General features: G+C 39.9%; 1 protein-coding gene across 4 annotated transcripts in view; it reads left to right on the top strand.

The window, feature by feature from the left end:
- The window catches only part of MEP1B (meprin A subunit beta), a 30,560-nt gene extending 10,837 nt beyond the window's left edge, over positions 1-19,723 (top strand). For 3 of the 4 annotated variants that reach the window (XM_070513255.1, XM_014845388.3, XM_070513253.1), the window contains exons 6-15: positions 3,010-3,127; positions 3,855-4,033; positions 5,546-5,764; positions 6,430-6,582; positions 8,643-8,858; positions 12,010-12,453; positions 13,928-14,107; positions 15,314-15,440; positions 16,085-16,289; positions 18,881-19,723. In XM_070513255.1, the coding sequence (XP_070369356.1) occupies positions 3,012-3,127; positions 3,855-4,033; positions 5,546-5,764; positions 6,430-6,582; positions 8,643-8,858; positions 12,010-12,453; positions 13,928-14,107; positions 15,314-15,440; positions 16,085-16,289; positions 18,881-18,895 (1,854 nt within the window). In that variant the 5' untranslated portion in view covers positions 3,010-3,011 and the 3' untranslated portion in view covers positions 18,896-19,723. Of the gene's footprint in view, positions 1-3,009; positions 3,128-3,854; positions 4,034-5,545; positions 5,765-6,429; positions 6,583-8,642; positions 8,859-12,009; positions 12,454-13,927; positions 14,108-15,313; positions 15,441-16,029; positions 16,290-18,880 lie in introns of those variants that run through there. The other variant, XM_070513254.1, reaches the window with a different exon arrangement.
- The last annotated feature ends 624 nt before the right edge of the window (positions 19,724-20,347 follow it).

Genomic DNA, 20,347 nt, shown 5'->3' with positions numbered 1-20,347 from the left:
CCACAGCAACAGTTTGGAAGGGTTGGAAGCTGTAACATGAAAGGAGAAAGATGTTCACTGACTTTCGGAATCAGGGGGAATCTGAAAGATTTTAAATATTTTTTTGTTTTAATCTTTGATTAAAAAATTTTAAAAATACTTGTGTTTTTAAATTATATATATATAAAATTTAAAAAAAAATTATTCTCTTGTGTTCCATGAAAGATCAGTGAGCTTTAATATGACTGTATCTCTTAGTCTATTTTTGCCATGTATTGTAACCAAAGCTATTGTAACTTTATGAACTTTATATACTTGTTTTTAAATAACCTTATAAAACAACATAGTGAATGCCCTGAGGACAGGAGCCATTTTTCATCTTGCAAATCTGAGGCTTGGCATAGTCTCTGGCATATTATAAGCAGTTAATATTTTTAAAAATAAATTGATAAACATATATGTATGAAGTAAACAGTTCAGCTCAGATCCTACCATCCAAACTGTGAACATTTTTACATAGTTATAACTGTAGTGTTTTAAATTTTTTGTTCCGCTTTCTTTCACTTAATATTATTGCATTGTTTCATGTTATATAGTTTTTATAATACAATTAAACTTCAAATTTTTATAGGCCATTTTTTCAGTTCTATGATTTTGATTCTTTCTTATTTAGAAAATACTTTACCTATGTTTAATATCGTAGCAGTGAACTTATTCTCTATGTTTAAAATGAGACGAGTATTTCCTCACATTTCAGAAATTTATACCATCTTCAAATGACTCCGACTAAGAAAATCACTAAGCAAGGCCACTCTTACACGTAGCAAAAGTAAATACCTATGAAGGGTTTTCCAGAGGTATTCCAGAAATCACTATTACTCAAATTCTGGTGGACCGACATGAAATTCTGCCAGTAGGGCTTTAGTCTTTTAGCTGAAACTTCAGGTGTTGTCTGGCTGATCGATGCAACTCCCCTGAAAGGCGTAATGCTTGAAGCAGCCATGTGTAGCTTCCACTGAATAAGTTAAAATTCCTCGCCTGAGTGCCAGATCTGAGGTGGGGGATGGGGCGGTGGGGGGGTTGGAGGATGGCAGTAAAAGAGGTGGAGATGGAAATGAAGGTCAAGGTGCTAGGAACTGAAGAGGCTAAGGAGGGGAAAATAATCCTGAACAGCTGCTTGCTTAACTCCTAAGCTTGTCCAGGACCTGCCTTATCCTTTGGAGCCTTGGGATTGAAATAACATGATCCCAGGTGGAGCTCATCCACGTCTAGGATGCAAAGTGAATTAAAAGGCCCTCAGTAAATAAAGGCACATGGGAAATGAAAATCTTATCTTGGGAGAGGGCTATGCTTTTGACAGAACTTTCACATTTGTTCCCTTATTTGATTCTCAAAACAATTCAGTGCGGGGTAGAAACTATCTCCATTAAGTTTGATAAAAGCCAGCATGCTGCTTTCACATTCACTACGAAAATAGTCACATAGCGGTCGGTATTATCACGCCTTATTTTAAGGAAGTGTTAGATTTGAAATAGTGATCCAAACGTGATATTTATAGTACAGAAAATTTGGAAATAATTTAAATATTTGACAACAGGAAGTTACTTCCATATGTTACAACTGTATAATGTAGCCGTTAAGATAATAAAAACAACATTGATGAAGATTTTAATGACGTGTTATTTAGTGAAAAAGAAGTTTACAGACTGTTACGAAGCCTGTGATTTTATTTTTAATAAAAATATATGTGTATTATGTATGTATGTATTCATAAGCAAAAAACATGATAAGGGTGGTTGATTATTCCTGGGGGGTAGGATTTTAAATTTCCTTTTTGTTCATATGCATTTTCTAACTTGTTTATAACCAAATGTGTTATTTGTGTGGTATTGTAAAAGGCTGAATTCTGAGTGCCTCTCATCGATGCGTGGATTTTAGGGCCTTACTTGTGTGAATGCTGTTCTTGACCTTCTCCTGCCTGGACAGAGGAGTTCCGAGTAATTCTTTAAATGCCTGTGCAATGGTCAAGTAAGAGGGGAGGAAGGAAATGAATATTTGATAAATGCTCCTTTTACTTAGAACTTCACCTCTACTTTCTCCCCATCCTCACAATATTCCTGTAAAGTTGACTTCATCATGATTAAATGACGATACCAAGGCTCCAAAAGTGAATCCAATTAACCAAGGTAACATGTCAAAAGTAAGCGGTGAGGACTTAGGCGTGTCTGGTTCCAGAGTCCAAGTACTTTCCACTCTGCCATACTGCCTCCCGCCTCCCTGAGGCCAGCACCCTTCACTTCCCGGTATGCCACCCCATTTGTGATGATCTCTCCACGTACATCTTATACAGCCCCTCCCTCCAGGTTGCCAGTTTCTTTTCCTGCATGTCTTTGTTGCTTTCATGCCTCTGCTTTTTTGAGCTCCATGTCTGTCCGACCTGTTAGCATCACTCAGCTTCAAAGCAATGATCCTTAACCCTATTTTGGGCCCTGAATTCACTTGTGAATCTTATGAACGCTCTCCCCAGAGAATGCAATTTGAAGATGTAGATAGACATAGATATAGATAGAGATACAGATATAGACATAGATACTTTGCATATTATTTCAGAATATTCAGGGACCCTCCCATCTCAAGGTCCTCAGATTAAAAGCTCCACTTTGAGGCCATAAATACACAGTTCAGCTTCACAGATGAAGCACATGACAGTGCTTGTTCATTTTGGTTGCCTGTGATCCAATGCATATATTCTCTGAGGTAAGGAGATGCCTTTGCTTACTGTTCAGTAATGCACCTCTAATGGCTCCAGAAGATAAACACAGGGTGAAATAAGGGATCTGAAGAACAATCAAATACTTGTGTATGATACTTAATTGGCACCGAATACCAAGCTTTGTAAAAATAAAACGCCAAACATTCATGTTAGAACTAACTCACAATAAGCAATATGTTGTGTGGCCAATTTCCAGGGTGAATTGTTCAATGGCGATAATTTGAGTAAGTGTACTTTTGTTTGTTTTCCTCCTTCAGACATGAATGCTAAGGGAGTTATCCTCAATGCATTTGAACGTTATCGCCTGAAAACATGCATTGACTTCAAGCCTTGGGCTGGAGAAGCTAACTATATAGCAGTGATCAAGGACAGCGGGTGAGCTGAAGAGTTTGTCTTCTAAGGCCTGGAACGAGAACTGTGCAGCTGTGGCATATCACGGCAATTGCCATAGGCCCTGACCTTGAGGGTGGGCTGGGGGCTTCCTTTGCTATTTACTGGACAGTACAAGACAATTTGTATCTGGGTTCTCTAGCCATAAAAATGATATTTTCATACATGCAACCAGACTACCAATGCTAAGAAAAGGAGGATGGGATTGCATGCATCCAACCCACAACTTTGGGAACTTTGGCTGCTTATGGTTAACATACTCCTTATTTCCCCCTTTAAGTAAAACATGTGTGTGTGTGTGTGCATGCACAGTGTATTTAAATTTATTTTAAGTACACTTTATTGCTTGAGTTAAGAAGGTGACAGTATTATTTGCCTGGAGCTCAGCAATTCCCAGTGGTTGCTGTCTCTATAAAACCCTTATTAGTGGTTATCATCATACCGAGGACGATCTGAAAAGACTGAACTTTCCGGGAAAAATCAGGACTAGGCTGTAATATTTGGTGCCAGGGCAAGTTCTCCTGGGACCATCTGGTCTGCAAGGTTTTTCATACCTCACCAGGGTTACAAGAGAAGCATACAGTGTACAGACGTAAGAGTGAAGGATCTGGGAGGGTAACTAAGGAGACTAGGCACTGGAGATTCTGCCCGGAGACCTCAACCTCCATCATTATAACACCCTCACCCCTTTCTCCTGTGACTCTCCTGTTAGCTGCTGGTCTTACGTGGGAAATAGGCGTGTTGGGAGGCAAGAGCTCTCCATTGGGGAAAACTGTGACAGAATAGCAACGGTTCAACACGAGTTCCTCCACGCACTGGGGTTCTGGCATGAGCAGTCACGTTCTGATCGGGATGACTATGTCAGCATAATTTGGGACAGAATTCTGTCAGGTACATTTCTCTTGCTTTCTTATATTTTTTACTTAAAGACTGAATTTCTAAGCATGTGCCCTCTCCTACCATCTGTGCCGACTGTTAATAATGGGAAAACTCTATGTTGTGATATCTTACTTCATTTAGCTCTGACGCAACATGAGTTGAAGTGCCTGAAGTTTGTTGGGGCACAGTGTCCCTGAAACCTAGTTTGAGCTGGATGTGATCTTAGAAACTAGTGTTTCCCAAAGCAGGTGTTATGGAGCTCTGTTCCACAATGTGTTCACCAGTGTATGGAAAGAGATCTGTGGTCAAATTAGTTTGGGAAACGCTAGGTTAAAAGAAATTAAACTTACAGTTATTTATACTGCTTCCTGTTCAGAGTCTTTGTTAGACTGACACGAATTGTAAATCTCCAAGTAGAGAAGCATTTCCCGAAGTGACTTGATCATGGTCTTTTTTTTCTTTTTGTGGAGTATTCAGGTTTATTGTTCCATGGAGGCCATATGGAGAAACACTGCAGTAGTTGAACAGCTCAAACTTTTTGTGACTTTGTACTCAAAGTCAGAAGGGTTTTAATAACCATGTCTGACTAGAACTCATGTTTTCCACAGTGACACTTCGTTTCCCCGTCTGTCCTGCCTCTGTAGGGTATGGCTGATGGAATGGCGTTGCTATCATGTGAGGTTCTGTGAGGAGTGCCCTGTGCTGAGGCCCCTGACATCACAGTCTTAACATCACGGCTCTTGCACCTTACCATCCGCCCTAGTGTCTGGTGATCTCAACTGGCGTATGGCATAGCAGCAGACTGAAAGAGCAAGAGAAGTGTTTAGTTTTAATCCATGGCCACACACTTTAGGTTGCCCAAAGTCTTATTTTAGGTAGAAATTTCCACCTACATTCGATAACACATCTGTATGCTCTGAAGATCAGATCCACCTCACTGTGACCACAAAATCAACCAATTTCAAGTCACAATCAGTTGTCCATTAGTATGATGCTAAGCAGCCAGGCATCTTCTCTAAATGTATTCATTTTAAATACATCTACACATATTTCACTAACCATGAAATCTTTGACTATGTCACTCCTTTCTAATGACTCTATGCTATCATTCTCCAGTCCTTTCCCATCACACCTCCCCAAGTCCTCTTACTTTCATCTCCATCTGCTATGGATGCCCTCCCATCATCGCCTACCGATGACTCTTACTGTTTCAGCGACATCTTTTAGAATCCTCCTTTCCATTAGCAGCTCTTAGAACCTTAGGTCAAATGCTAATGCCCAATTGGGGGCTGTAATGAAACCTTAGATACGTTCGGCATGACCGCTGGTATCACAGTTCTAAGCTTGAATATTATATTCTAGAATAGGACTATATGGAACACTCTTGAAATACCATAGAGCAGTTGTAGCAAAGGTTGCACTGTGTTTGTTACAGTCTCCGTTTCAAAGGTAACAGTATTTGGACTAAGATGACCTGAATTTTGTGAACATCAAGTAATTAAAGATTTCTCACTTATTGTTTAGGTAGAGAGCACAATTTTAACACCTATGATGACCAAGTATCTGACTCTCTGAATGTTCCCTATGACTACACTTCAGTAATGCACTACAGTAAAACAGCATTCCAAAATGGGACAGAACCAACAATCGTAACAAAAATCTCAGACTTCGCGGATGTGATCGGCCAACGCATGGATTTCAGTGACTATGATCTCCTAAAGTTGAACCGGCTGTATAACTGTTGTATGTGACAGGTTCTTTGAAATGACTTCTGTTTCTCTCTGCTATGTGGGAAAAATTATGCTTTGTGCCATTTTGCTGAATATTTCTGGGTTTTCTGGAATTATAGTTTGACAATTATTATTTGATAGTTGAAGTTTGATATTCAGAAAAAAATAGCAGAATGGCACCCAGATCCCAATCTACAACTCGGAAGCAGCATTTTTCTTCTCAAAAGATCAGGCTTTCAGATATAAAAACAAATTGGCTCCTGTAGGAACATGCCCCACGCAGGTTTTTGAAGCCAATTCTAATTCAAATGTGGGCCAACTTGATAATCAAACTCTTTTCACCCAAAATAGGGTGTACAGCCATAACATAAATGGGATCAAATAATCTGGGTTGTGGCTTAATAATCTGAATAGCTAGAGGAGGTTAGACTCAGATTTCTATAATTTGATAATTTAATAAAAAGACTTAGATCAGGCAGCTTATTCAGATGTCTGGAATTGATTGATGTCTTGGTTCTGCAGACATCAAGAGGCCTCCAAGATACCATCACCAGAATCAGCAAGCTGTCCCCTTTCACAGCATCCTGGCATTCCTAGTACTTCTGTGATAAGCTCAGTTTTTATTACTTAGATGATCACGTAGTATGAGTGTCAATAATTGTTCTTTTGCTTTTGTAGCCTCTTCCTTGAGCTTTATGGACTCATGCGATTTTGAACTGGAAAACGTGTGTGGTATGATTCAAAGTTCAGGTGATAATGCTGACTGGCAGCGGGTTTCACAAGTTCCCAGGGGACCAGACAGCGACCACTCTAACATGGGCCAGTGCAAAGGTAACAGGAGGGAGATATTTCTAGATTTTACTCTCAGTGCTTCCAGCCTTTCCCTTTGCTATGAAAGACTGAGAATTTATTTCTAATTTCCATAAGAATTACTGGCGATAACCCATGAGGTTGCTACTAAGGACTCGGTTCTGTGCCTTATCAGGGTGTGGTTAATTTCTTCGCTTTTACTATCTGTATTTGCTTTTCTTCCTATGAGTCAGAGCTGGGCTCCGTGAAGCCTTCACCCATAGTATGTGCCCACAGCAGAAGGGACTGTCCCTCCTGAAGGACTCTTATGTTGGGGGTAAAGGATTTTTTTCTAGAAGCTTGCAGAATACAAGAGAATTTCCAGTGAAAGGCAATAGGCTGTGCATTAATCAATTTCAGAATTTCAGCTGGTTGTGATTACATCCTCCTGTTAAAAAAATACTTAAAGTGAAGGTACAAAGTACAATTATTTAATTTTATTCAGATGAGTATTCTCTGCCATTGTAGTTTTGTTTTGAACTAGATAGTCCTTTATTTGGCTACAAGTACCAAATTTTTATTTATTTGCTCATTTTTGGCAGCAAATGTGTAAAACTAGACTTCAGGGGGCTGGCCCCGTTGCCTAGTGGTTAAGTTCGCGCGCTCCGCGGCAGACGGCCCAGTGTTTCGTTGGTTCGAATCCTGGGCGCGGACATGGCACTGCTCATCAAACCACGCTGAGGCAGTGTCCCACCTGCCACAACTAGAAGGACCCACAACGAAGATTATATAACTATGTACCGGGGGGCTTTGGGGAGAAAAAGGAAAAAATAAAATCTTAAAAAAAACCAAAAAACAAAAAACGAAAACTAGACTTCAGCACTCAGGGCCATTGCTTATGGAGGGGAGCAGGTTTTGCCACCCTAAAAGATTTCTCTTTGGCATAAGGATTATTTTGAGCTAAAGGCAATCAAAATCCAGCAGATTCAGGAAAGCTCTTTACCTCTCCCATACGTGCCGAAATTTACATCGGAAAGGGGGCCTGTACCAGGAAGAAAGCTGTTACCAGAGATACCTTTTTATCTAAGAAATGTATCTGCCCAACAGGACAATCTTTGTTTCCCAAACACCTCTGCCTTTGCTCCCCTTTGTGCCTCCAGACCCCTAGCCCCTTTCTCACCTCAGGATGTTATATAAGCCTCGATTACCTGGCTGCCCTTTGAGTCTTCATATCTTTAGTGTCCCCTGTGTGTACATAATTAAATTTGTTTTTCTCTTTTTAATCTGTGTTATATCCATTTAAATATTAGACCAGGTAAAGAACCTGGAAGAGAAGAAGGGGAAATTTTTCCACCCCTGCACGTGACAGCTCAGGTGGTCTAGGCAGGAGTTACTCTCTAATAATGAAGTGCCTTTCCTTTTCTTTTTCTTGTTCTTTTTTTGGGGGGGAGGAGTATGGAACAAATGTTGTTTAAGAATACAAACTTGCAATGAGTAGTAAATAAGCCCTAGAGATCTATTGCACAGCATAGTGAATGTAGATAACAATGTTGTATCATAATCACCAAACTTGCTAAGAGACTAGAACTTAATTATTCCAACCACTAAAAAGAAATGACTATTATGTTACATGATAGAGGTGCTAATTATCACTATAATGGCAATCATATTACAATATAAGTGTATTAAATTAACATGTTGCACACCTTAAATTTACACAGGATATATGTCAAATATATTTCAATAAAAAATATTTTTCTTTTTAAATGCAGATTTGGGTAGTGGATAGTGGTCATACGCAGGCCAGAAGGAAGGAGAGAGGAAAGGAGGGAGGGAATGTGGGAGGGAGGCAGGGAAGGAGGGAGAGAGAGAGAGAGAGACGCTAAACCAGATAGGTGATACTTTTTTCTGTTTTTGAAAACTAACATCTGTGGTAAGAAAAAGGTAGCCTCGTGTTGTCTCTTTCATAAAATGCTTGTTCCTAGACCCATATTTAAATGCCCAATACAGTGGGAACTAAGTGGACCTATAGTGCCCACAGAATATGCAATCCTATATCCAATATCTGTTTTCTCTCAATTCTGCTTTTGTCCTCTTAACAGGTTCTGGTTTCTTCATGCATTTCGACAGTAGCTCTGTAAATGTGGGGGCCATGGCAGTGCTGGAAAGTAGAACACTGTACCCTAAAAGAGGATTTCAGTGCTTGCAATTTTTTTTATATAGCAGCGGAAGTGAAAATGACCAACTGAACATCTATATCAGGGAGTATTCTGCAGATGATGTCAATGGTAGTTTAACCCTTGTGGAAGAAATAAAAGGTACAATATCAGCAGTCTCATTGTTTGGGTTCACAGTGAGGCAGTCTTAACTCTTTTTTTACTAAATTATTTTATTGAAGTCATATTGGTTGATAACATTGTATAATTTCAGGTGTACATTATTATATATCAGTTTCTGTATAAACTGCACTGTGCTCGCCACCAATAGTCTAGTTTTTATCCATCATCACACATAAGTACCTCCTTACCCCTTTCTCCCACGCCTCTACCCCCTTCCCCTCTGGTAACCACTAATCTGTTCTCATATCCATGTGTTTGTTTATCTTGTACATATGAGTGGAATCATACAGCGTTTGTCTTTCTCTGTCTAGCTTATTTTGCCTAGCATAATAACCTCAAGGTCCATCCACGTTTTTGCAAATGGGATGATTTTGTCTTTTTTCTACGGCTGAGTAGTATTGCATTGTTTTTATATACCACATCTTCTTTATCCATTCATCAGTCGATGGCACTTGAGTTGCTTCCACATCTTGGGTACTGTGAATAACGCTGCAATGAACATAGGGGTGCATAAATCTCTTTGTATTGTTGATTTCACATTCTTTGCCCAGTAGTGGGATAGCTGGATCATATGGTATTTCTATTTTTAGTTTTTTGAGGAATCTCCATACTGTTTTCCATAGTGGCTGCACCAGTTTGCATTTCCACCAGCAGTGTGTGAGGGTCCCTTTTTTCCACACCCTCTCCAACATTTGTTATTTTTTGTCTCGGTAGTTATAGCCATTCTGACAGGTGTAAGGTGGTATCTCATTGTAGTTTTGATTTGCATTTCTCTAACAATTAGTGATGTTGAACCTCTTTTCATGTGCCTGTTGGCCATCTGTATATCTTCTTTGGGAAAATGTCTGTTCATAACCTCTGCCCGTTTTTTGATCAGGTTGTTTGGTTTTTTTGTTGTTGAGCTGTATGAGATCTTTATATATTTTGGAAATTAACCCCTTGTCAGATATATGATTTGCAAATATTTTCTCCCACTTGGTAGGTTGTCTTTTCATTTCGTCATGGTTTCCTTTGGCTTGCAGAAACTTTTTAATCTGATGTAGTCCCATTTGTTTATTTTTTTCTTTTATTTCCCACGCCCGAATAGACATGGTGTTAGAAAAGATGCTGCTAAGACCAATGGCAAAGAGTGTAAGAGGCAGTCTTAACTCTTAATGCAATAACTTACAACAGGGCAGGGGCTATGGACTCATTGCTTTTCAACTTAGAACTTGATCCTCCCTGTTTTATGCTGTGATCAGGAAGCAAAAATGAGGCCCCTTTGTGTACTCTAATATGTGACACTCACTTAAGAAACAGTATATAAGTCTCTGGCACAGTAGAGGTCAGTTTTTGGCAAGTCATAAAAATACAACGGATACCAGCTTAGGCAAAATGGGAAGAGTTACTGGCTCAATATAACTAAATTATGGAATGGACGAGGGAGGAACGGTTTCAGGCAGGACTGCACCTGTCTCTGAACATGGCTGGAGACATCTCATGTTATCTGAGCTGGGCTTTGTCTATAAACTTGTACCTTGGCGCTTCCCAGCTTACGTCTTGCCAAACGTGCCTTTAGACTGTAAAAGGGACTCTTCTTCTAATTTCCAGCTTAGAAAATAAATCCCAGTGAAGGACTCTGATTGTTATGACTTGAATTAAATGCAACGTCTGGAGCAATTCCTGAGAGGAGGAAGGGTATCTCTAGGATTGGGTGCCCATGCTTCATTCCAATCACGTGTCAGAGAGGTGGGTCATGTTAACCACGTATTAAAGCAGATGGTTAAGAGGGTCCTTGAGGCAGGGAGGGGCTGAGGGCTGGCAGATATAGTACTGTCTGCTCCACACATTGACCTCTTGGTTTGAATGAATTAAGTAAAACCTATTATAAAATTGATCAACATTATGCTATATGTCATGCCATTCCCCCCCCGTTTAACAAGGAGAAACAATCTGAAACACAGATGATATTTTTCTTCATGAATACGTACAGTGAAATTCTCAATCTCTTTATGTCTATATCTATATACACACACTCACACCCACCCACATACTATATATGTACCTTATATATGTAATCATGTATAATATATAAAATTACATATATAATATACATCTTATGTGTGTGCATGTATGTGTGTATATATTCCTTTCCATTTAGTAATCTGTGAGTATTATCATTGATAGACAATAGCACAAAAGCACTTAAGAAACTTGCTTAGGAGTCCAGCATTTAAACTGATAGCACTGATAATAACGAAGCAAAGCTCTCAGGAAAGGTTTTTGTTCAATCTAGAGTCTATTCATAAACACAGCATTTTCTGTAATTTGGATATTTCTAACTTATTTTCAAGCAATTGTGTTTCATATTCAGTGCCAACATATTTAAGTTTTAAGTCATTGTGTTAACTACGAGTTTGACATGAATTCCTCAGCTATTCTCTGTCTGGGGGCTTCTGACATTTTTTTAATGTACTGCTTCTTATCTGGGTATGTGATATAAGAAAGTAAGACAAGGTGGCACCCCGTGTGCCATATAGTGGAGGAAGAAGTGCAGGTTGGGGAGAAAGGAGATGGTACTAAATACCAGATAACACTTACAATGTCGAGTCACTTGTAAGTGACCCAAGGAGTGAATCATAGGATGTTGCCTTTCTAGGGTTTGGTAGATTCTTGTTTAATATTGCCAAAAAGTTGATTGAAAATTTTGCATGTGCAGGAAGTATTCCAAACTATAAATATATTGAAGGAGACTTTGGCTGAGTATCACAGGAATCTTGGGAACAAGAGTAAGAATATTGGGCTTGCTTGACCATTTAACTAACATAGAGCAGGGAGTAACCCATGAATAGGGCATGGAGTACTCACAAGTTAGATGCTGTTGTTTACTCACCCATCTCTAGGAAAGGGTGACTTATCCGAGAAACAACTAGATAAACATCCAAATATTCCAGAGAGCAGCTCGACCCCACAGAAACACCTTGAAGTAAATGAGTCTGGGCTGGAGGAGTAAGAAAGCCATAAACCTCAAACCTGTAGACATCAGGAGCTCTAGGATGATCATTTGTCCATGAAGGTTAGAACTTTAATGTTGATTTGCACATGATTCATAGTCTTTGCATTCTTTGAAATAATAATATCTCTTTTGCAGATATACCCATTGGGAGCTGGCAACTTTATCATGTAACATTGAAAGTGACCAACAAATTTAGAGTGGCGTTTGGAGGGGTCAGAGGCACTGGTGCATCACTGGGTGGCCTGTCTATTGATGACATCAATCTTTCAGAAACACAGTGCCCTCATCATATCTGGCATATAACAAATTTCACACAGTTCATTGGCAACCCAAGTGGAACTCTATATAGCCCTCCATTTTATTCTTCCAAAGGTTATGCCTTTCAGATTTTCTTGAATCTAAACCATTTGACTAATGCAGGAATATATTTCCACTTGATCTCTGGAGCCAATGATGATCAATTACAGTGGCCGTGTCCTTGGCAACAAGCCACGATGACACTCTTGGATCAAAATCCTGACATTCGACAGCGTATGTCCAACCAGCGGAGTATAACTACAGACCCATTTATGACCACCGGTTCGTGACTCATTTTCTTTATTGCTAATTCATGATCATTGCTGTAGGAGAGATGGATGGTTTGGGAATGAGAGACTGCACAGTCGTGTACCCAGGGAATTTGGGGCTCCAAATTTTAGGAACAAAAGATATTTAGGGGGAAGGGCTTCAGCGGTTGTGGAAGTCTCTCAGGCAAGAGATTGCCAGGGATGTCAGCAGCAATGCCAACAAATGGAGAAAATACTGACTATATTCCTAGGAATTGATGTCCATACCTGAATTCCCAGTGTTGTGCAAGGAGTGTTGGTTTTAGAGTCTGGCATGCATGGGTTCAAATCCAAGGTTTGCTTCTCATTAGCTCTGTGGCCTTAAGCAAATAATTTCTTGGAGCCCCAATGTCCTCAGCAGTAAAACTGGAGCAGTAATAAAACCCCCTAGATGTGTTATGAGAATCACTATAGATCAAGTATGGAAGCCTGTGGAAGGGCCTGGGGTGGTGAGGCCCTCAGGTGCTGAGTGCAACAACCTGTGCAGCCTTGGTCTTGCCATTGGGACTGTCAAAAACAATTCAGCTGTTTTAATGGGGGATGGTTTTTGACGAGAAGGAAGACATTGAGCAGGTACTCTGGAGTGTTGGGAAGAGCGTGAGAATGGATTATGACTTCTTATTAAAGAGTCCTGGAAGACTTGCCAGTGATGACGTCATTCCCCATCTTTCCAGTCTCCAAAAGGAGCAGCACCCAGAAAGCAATGATCACATTTCCAATTTCAATAATCCTTTGCCCTCTTGGAATCCAATAAAGGGAAAATGGAATTATGGCAAGGTGATTATTACCACCAAATCTGAATTCTATATACAAAAAGAATGGACCTGAGCGACAGAGGAAAAAAAAACCTAATTTGATAGGGAAAAAAATAATATTCAGAAAGAGAAGTCTAAGGACTTGATGTTCAGCATTTCTTCCCTTTCTTTTCAAAACATTTCTCCCTGACTGATGTTGCAGATGGCTCAGGGGTGGGCAGGTCATCACCTTTCCCAGAAGCAGTGCTTCTCACTGTCTTCTACTCCTGAAGGACAGTTAATGAAATAAACTGTCCTTGGCTAATATTAAAATCTCTCTCAGCAACATATTGATTTAACTCAGTTAAAAGGACTTTCTGTAACTCAGAAGGGCACTAAGGAATGACTCCAATGCGTAGGGGATTTTCTATACTGGTCAGTCAGTATAGGCATGGTACCCGACCTAGGAAACTTTTGGAACCTCTCCACTCATGTTCCAGAATGTGGTCCTCTCTGCCAGGCATCTCATTTCTTTTAGGACAGTATAAAATGAACAAGCTCCCGTGACTTGCCAGCGAATACATCACAGGTCAATACCATCATTTAATTATTCTGAGCTCCATCCTAATTGTGTTTCACGTTGCCTGTGCTTTCCTACCACCAAAAGCTATGATGATGCTAAACACAATCCATTAATATAAATTGCTTTTTCAGATAATGGAAACTATTTTTGGGACAGGCCTTCCAATGTGGGAGAAGTGGCTTTTTTCCCTAATGGAACTCAATTTAGAAGAGGTCGGGGCTATGGAACCAGTGCCTTTATAACCCATGAGAGGCTGAAAAGCAGAGATTTTATAAAAGGAGATGACGTTTATATCCTACTGACAGTGGAAGGTATGTTGATAAAAATAGTTTTATATAAGCTATTTGTTTTGTTGTTATGGCCAGTGATTATTTATTGTGCTCTTCTGGGTTCCATTTTTAGGTATATTAAATAGAGATGTGGGAGGAAATAGGCATGACTAGGATTTTTTTTTTGGTATGAATCATTAGCAATAAGAAAATAATTTAAATAGAAACAGTGATGATTCCTGGATAAAGAATTTAATTACCACTACATGGAGCGATAGTGGAAAACTTTAGGCCAGAAAACATCTTTAGAAATAAGTTGAAGTATAGCTATTATATCCTAGGATTATACTCAAGGATTCCAGAAATAAAAATATCACACAAGCACGTGAAATTAAACTGGAAATGGACTATCTTTGTTGTCTCATTTAAATATATATACATACATATGCACACACACATGTATACCTTGGCAGTGAGAATAATCTACTGTCTTCCTAAAATTTCTTAGCCATGGAAGCCAATAAATACATTTTCCAGGAATCCTGGTAGTTTCCATGTTTTGTATGGTAGGATTTTAACTCATTTACTATTAAAGACCCACTTATGTCTCAGTAAATCAGAATCTTGTTTGTGATGAAAGGTGGTACAAGTAAAACCCATGAAATTTTTACATTATTGTCTATTAGAGTAAATCTAGATGATATTTCTCAGAAAAACTTATTGAGGAGTAACTTTTCCCAAGGGAGAAAAACATTTTATGTAGCAGAGAAAAAGTCACATATTCATCAATTCTGTTTGACACTCTTTGTACCAGAAGTAACGGAAAACACTGCAAAGAACAGAACCCTGGTTGTCAGGGGACCTGGTGTCTTGCGCCATATATCCGCTAACTTGCTCCACCAAGTAGGAGACCTGTGACCTGGGGCATAGCCCATCAGTGGTCTTGCATTTCTGTGCTTTGGTCTCTTTGGCTGTCCCTCGAGGGTCAGTAACAAGGGCTTGGGCCCCTTCAAGCTCAGGCAAGCCTAGGCCCAGGCAAGCATGTGGTTCTGTAGTAGCCCCACAGGCCAGCGAGATTTCACCTGCCTATTTATTATTTTCATGCCTGTGAATGTTACTGGACTACGCCTCAAGATTACCTGAACTTCTCACAAATCTGAAACCTGGGCATCTATTTTAAACTTAAAGAGCAAATGATTGTTAAAGCAAAGCTCATTTCCATCCGTGCTCTCCCCCTGCCTTCCTTAGACATATCCCACCTTAATTCTACACAAACTGAGCCAAACCCAACCCCTGGCATCAGTGAACTTTGCACAGACTTCCAATGTGAGAATGATGGCCTCTGCACTGTCCGAGAAGGCAAAGCCGAGTGCAGGTAAGGGGGTCACTCAGACGAGATCTCCCCACTCTTTTGTTAGAAATTTTATCATTCCCTTGATGTAGGATTAAATACTGATATTTCATGTGAGTGAAATCAGTTGATTCCCATAACCATTCATAGGATATTTACTTTTTTCTCTCCATTTGGGACTTTGGATAGCCACAAGAACAATGAAATTGCCTATGAAAAAATAGCACATTATATTCTAACTGCCTGAAAAAGTCCTTATGAGTTACATGTCTTAGTAAGTCCTGACAACAGTCTGATGTGGTTAAGTGTGACTCTCTCCATTTTCCAGATGGAGATACCTAAGTTCTGAGACGAGCTTGACCAAGGTGTCTAGCTGGGAGGTGGAGGGGACACTGAGAACTAAATTTTCTCCTTTACCCACACTCACCTCCTTTCCCACCTTGGAGCTGCTATTTGAAGTACGAGAGTAGAAGTCATTCCATTGCTCCTATCCACTGGCCCTGCCTGGCCTCTGGTGCCAGTCTAACCATCCCCCTCTGGACTAGAGTGGGCAAAATCATTCCATCATCCATGTCAATGACCTGAATGTTGACCTATATCTTTAATGGTGAAGATTTTCAGATTTAAAATATCAGCTGAGAACTCTGAGTCATGCTCTGAATGTGTAGGTGTCCGTCAGGGGAAGACTGGTGGTACATGGGAGAAAGGTGTGAGAAGAGAGGCTCCCATCGTGACACCGTTATCATTGCTGCTTCTTCCACTGCCGGTGTGTTTGCCCTGATGCTCATAGTCACCCTCGTCAGTGTCTATTGTACCAGAAAGAGATACCGTCAAAACGCAAGTTCAAAAACAGCAGATATGACTGTGAGAAATGTAAGTGGAGTCTGATATTTGGCTATTCAAAACCTATCGATGAATCATATGAAGAAGAATTAGGATTTTTTTTAATATACACTTTTCTTTCTTTCTTTCTTTTTGTTTAACCTTCTCTTCATTCTCTATACTGGGGACAACTGCTCTGAGACTATAGTTCCTGTTCCCTTCACTACAAATGAATGGTTCTTAAACTGGAGTCCATGGAGACTTTTGGGGAGGGAGTTTAATATCCTCCTATAATTGTGTCTGAAATTGTGTATGGTTGTGCGTTTTTTCCTGGAGTGAGGGTCTGTGGTGCTCCTAAAAGGCACAACTAATTTTGCCTACAAATGCCAGTCTTCCTGATCAAGGGGACAGATGATCTGTCAGTGTTGGGTCCAAAGGTGTCTTGGTGGTGGTTGAGCTCAGGCTTGTAGCAAAGGGTACTGGCATAGTTATGGCTTTTCCATTAAAGAAGATAACTAATTCTGGCTCCATGAGCAGTAAATAACTCTAAGGCAAGGTTTTCAAGTAGAGGGTTTAAAGTCTTGCTTCAGAGAATCTCTAAGTGGCAATAGACTTTGAGACTATCCTGTCCCAGATGGGTCTCAGGAAGCAGACTCTGAGATGGATATTTGCATACAGGATGTTTATTGGGGAGTGCACTTGGGAACTCCTGTAGTGGAGTGAGGGATTCGGGACTGAGCGGGGGGGGGGGGGGGGGGGGGGGGGGGGGGGGGGGGGGGGCGTTGGACTGTGAGGCGATTGCAGTTAAGGCCTCAGGGCCTGCCACACCCCCGCCCTCCACTGCCCTACAGGGAGCTCTGGAGCTGGGATGGCCCCTTAGACTTATCCTGAACTGAAGCAACGAGGCCAGGCCATTGTACTCCCCACATCAACAGCCATTGAATTGGGGCTCCCCCCTCCACCCAGAGGGAATGGATAATTGGGCAAGGCAGCACCCTTCAGGGGAAGGGCATGTCCTGCAGGAAAGCCTCCATTTTGAAGGGCAGAACTCACCTGGGCCCCAGCAGCCACTATGTACCTCACCAGTAGACAGCACAGAGGTTCATATGCAGATTTGTATTCTCACTCACAAAAGAGCACAGAGAAAATGGCATATGATCTGAACATCAATTAAAAGTAAATCTTTAAATTTCCTCCAGGTGTATTTCATTCAAAATAGAGTCTGAAAATTACTAGTGAAACTAAAGGAAAAACACGCTCAATTAAAGTATCTCTGAAACTAAAAACACTGCAGTTAGTTAAAGCAAGAGTATATTTTCTTAAGAAAAATGATTATTCAAGACATACTATATTTTAAGGCTATGATTTTTTTTTAAGTGGACAAACAGATCAAGACACTAAATTTGCTTGCAAAGTTAGTCAAAAGATGGAGAATGACAATGGACAGAAAGCAAATAGTTTTATTCCCATATTTCCTCAACAAGAAGATATTTAAAGCTAATCATAAGGCAATGGATCAATTACTTCGAGAGGCTTATTAGAAAAGTACTTAAAATATATGCAAGTTGTTTTTTAAAAAACGTATTTCCAGCTTATTTTGTGTCTCAAAATAAAAGGAACAGATCAGCCAATGACCCAGTAGGCTAATTTGACGGAAGCTGTGCCTGAAGCTGTGCCTGCAGGCGTGGTCCCCTGTGCCAGTAGGGATGCAATTAGGGGTGGGAGTAGGGAAGGTGGAGGAGTGGTTAGGGAGGAGAGGACCCATTAGCTGGTGGATGGGACTGCTGGAATATTCCTCTGGAAACTGGAAAATGTAAGCACTATTATAAGGGCCGGATTATGAAGCAAAAATTGGAAGGAATTAAAGAAAATTATAAAACACAGAGAAGAGAAAGAAAGAAGGAAGTCAATAAAGTGGAGAACTATCAGAGTATCAGGGACATGGTGGGGCCATTAAGTGGACACACACACACACACACAACCACAACCATCACAATATTACAACAGAACCGTTTTGCCTCTGGGTCATTTAAACACATTTCGAAGAGTAGGCAATCAGCTTACATTTTCCTTCATTGGGGCATTTCTATAGTTAATTCACTGATAACAGAGCCTTCAGATCTAGTATAGATTTTATTTTTTATTTTTATTTTTATTTCTTTAAAGATTTTATTTTTCCTTTTTCTCCCAAAGTCCCCCAGTACATAGTGTGTATTTTTTTTTTTCACTTGTGGGTCCTTCTAGTTGTGGCATGTGGGACACCGCCTCAGCATAGCTTGATGAGCGGTGCCATGTTCATGCCCAGGATTCGAACTGGCGAAACCCTGGGCCGCCGAAGCAGAGCGTGCGAACTTAACCACTTGGCCACAAGGCCAGCCCCCAAGATCTAGTATAGATTTTAAATCAGAATGACCCTCTTTCTGAGGCTGCAGTGCGTGCTCACCCTAATGTTTTAGCATCTGAATAACGCAGGCCAGTGCATCTTCCTGGAGCCAGGGCCGGGGCTGCCTGCCAGCTGGGAGGGATGCCAGGGGACTGCTGATGGCACTTCATTTAAAAATTAGACTCTTTCATTGTGATTCATTTAAATGACAGTTTTTAAATTTAGAAATTAAGTCATCAATTGTTCTTTCCCCTTTTAGCAACATGCATTTTGAAGATTAACTCGACGATATGGCCAGCAAATGAAATTAAAAAGGATTCTTTGTCATGGATTTCACCTAAAATATATTACAACCGCTTCATTCTTCTATAAATGGATCTTCTCTGTAAATAGCTGGATATACTATAAATCATTATTTTGGTAAAAGTCTAATTAGTGAAATGTTGTTTGTGTTTTTGTTTTTAAAGGAGGAGAAGTAAAAAAATAAAAATAAAGGAGGGGAAGCAATTTGGGCTCCTCTGGAAGTATAATATTGTCTATAAAAAGGAAAGCAGCAACTGGAGACAGCTTTCCAAATTACTGATCCTTTATTTGGGGGCAAGTGTGTGGCCTCTCCAGTGATTCCCTAGAAACCTACTGGAAACACCCAATGGCAATGGGCATCGAGACATGCCGCCCTGTCTCAATGTAGGGAGGGGCAGTAGGACAGCTCTCTTTCTCTCCTTGGACGCCTCCCTCCCAAATTGGCCGCCCTCTTGTTTTCTTTCATAAGCCCTTTGGTACATGAGCTTGGTTTAGAGTTAGTTTGAATCTCCAGCTATGATTAACATGAAAACTTAAAACTCTTAGAACAGTGGTTTTCAAAGTTTTGGGTCTCAAGACCCAAATTTTTACTCTTAAAAATTATCAATGGCCCCAAAGAGCTTTCGCTTATGAGTATTACATTTGTCACATCTTACCTTATTAGAAATTCAAGATAGGAAGATTTAAAAGTATGTCTTTAATAATTATTAAAAAATAATAAGCCCATTCATGTTAACATAAATAATATTTTTATGAAAAATAACTATATTTTCCAAAATAAAAGAAAATTAAGCAAAAAGAGGGATGTTGTTTTACACTTTTTTTGCAAATCTTTACTGTCTGGCTTAATAGGAAACAACCAAATTCTCATATATGTGTCCCCATTCAGTCTATTGTGATATATTATTTTAGATGAAGGATAAGAAGAAAATCTAACCTCACACAGATTCATAGTTGGAAAAGGTAATTGTGGATATTCTTTTTGAATACTATATTAAAAGTTGACAAATGGTAATTTCTTAAACGCTGGTTGTGATTGGAATCTGAAGTCATATCAATGACCTTTTGTACTCTGTCCAGTACATCTATCATTCATCTGTCTTATATTTTGAATGGCTCTTTCAGCTATGCGTGATTTTGCAATATTGTAGATTGATCATTTACAAAATATTGGTTCACTGAGTTTTGCAGCTCTTATAACTTTTGGCACATTTCGTTACACAGTAACAAAGCATAACATTAGTCAATATCACTACTGATCTCATAAAAAAGTCTTCAAGTCCTGAGAAGTTGACGTTCACAGTGGTGGAAACACATTTTCCAAAATTCTAATCTTTGCTCAAAAGCTTAAATCTTATCTTTGGCAACAAGTACCGTCTTCCTTGTAGTGACAGGCTCACTTCACTCAATTTTTTTAATTCAC

This window comes from Equus asinus, chromosome 7, assembly GCF_041296235.1.
Source record: "Equus asinus isolate D_3611 breed Donkey chromosome 7, EquAss-T2T_v2, whole genome shotgun sequence".
In the NCBI taxonomy this organism is placed as follows: Eukaryota; Metazoa; Chordata; class Mammalia; order Perissodactyla; family Equidae; genus Equus; species Equus asinus.
The sequence above is the reverse complement of the archived record's forward strand: the minus strand, read 5'-3'. Positions and strand labels throughout refer to the sequence as shown.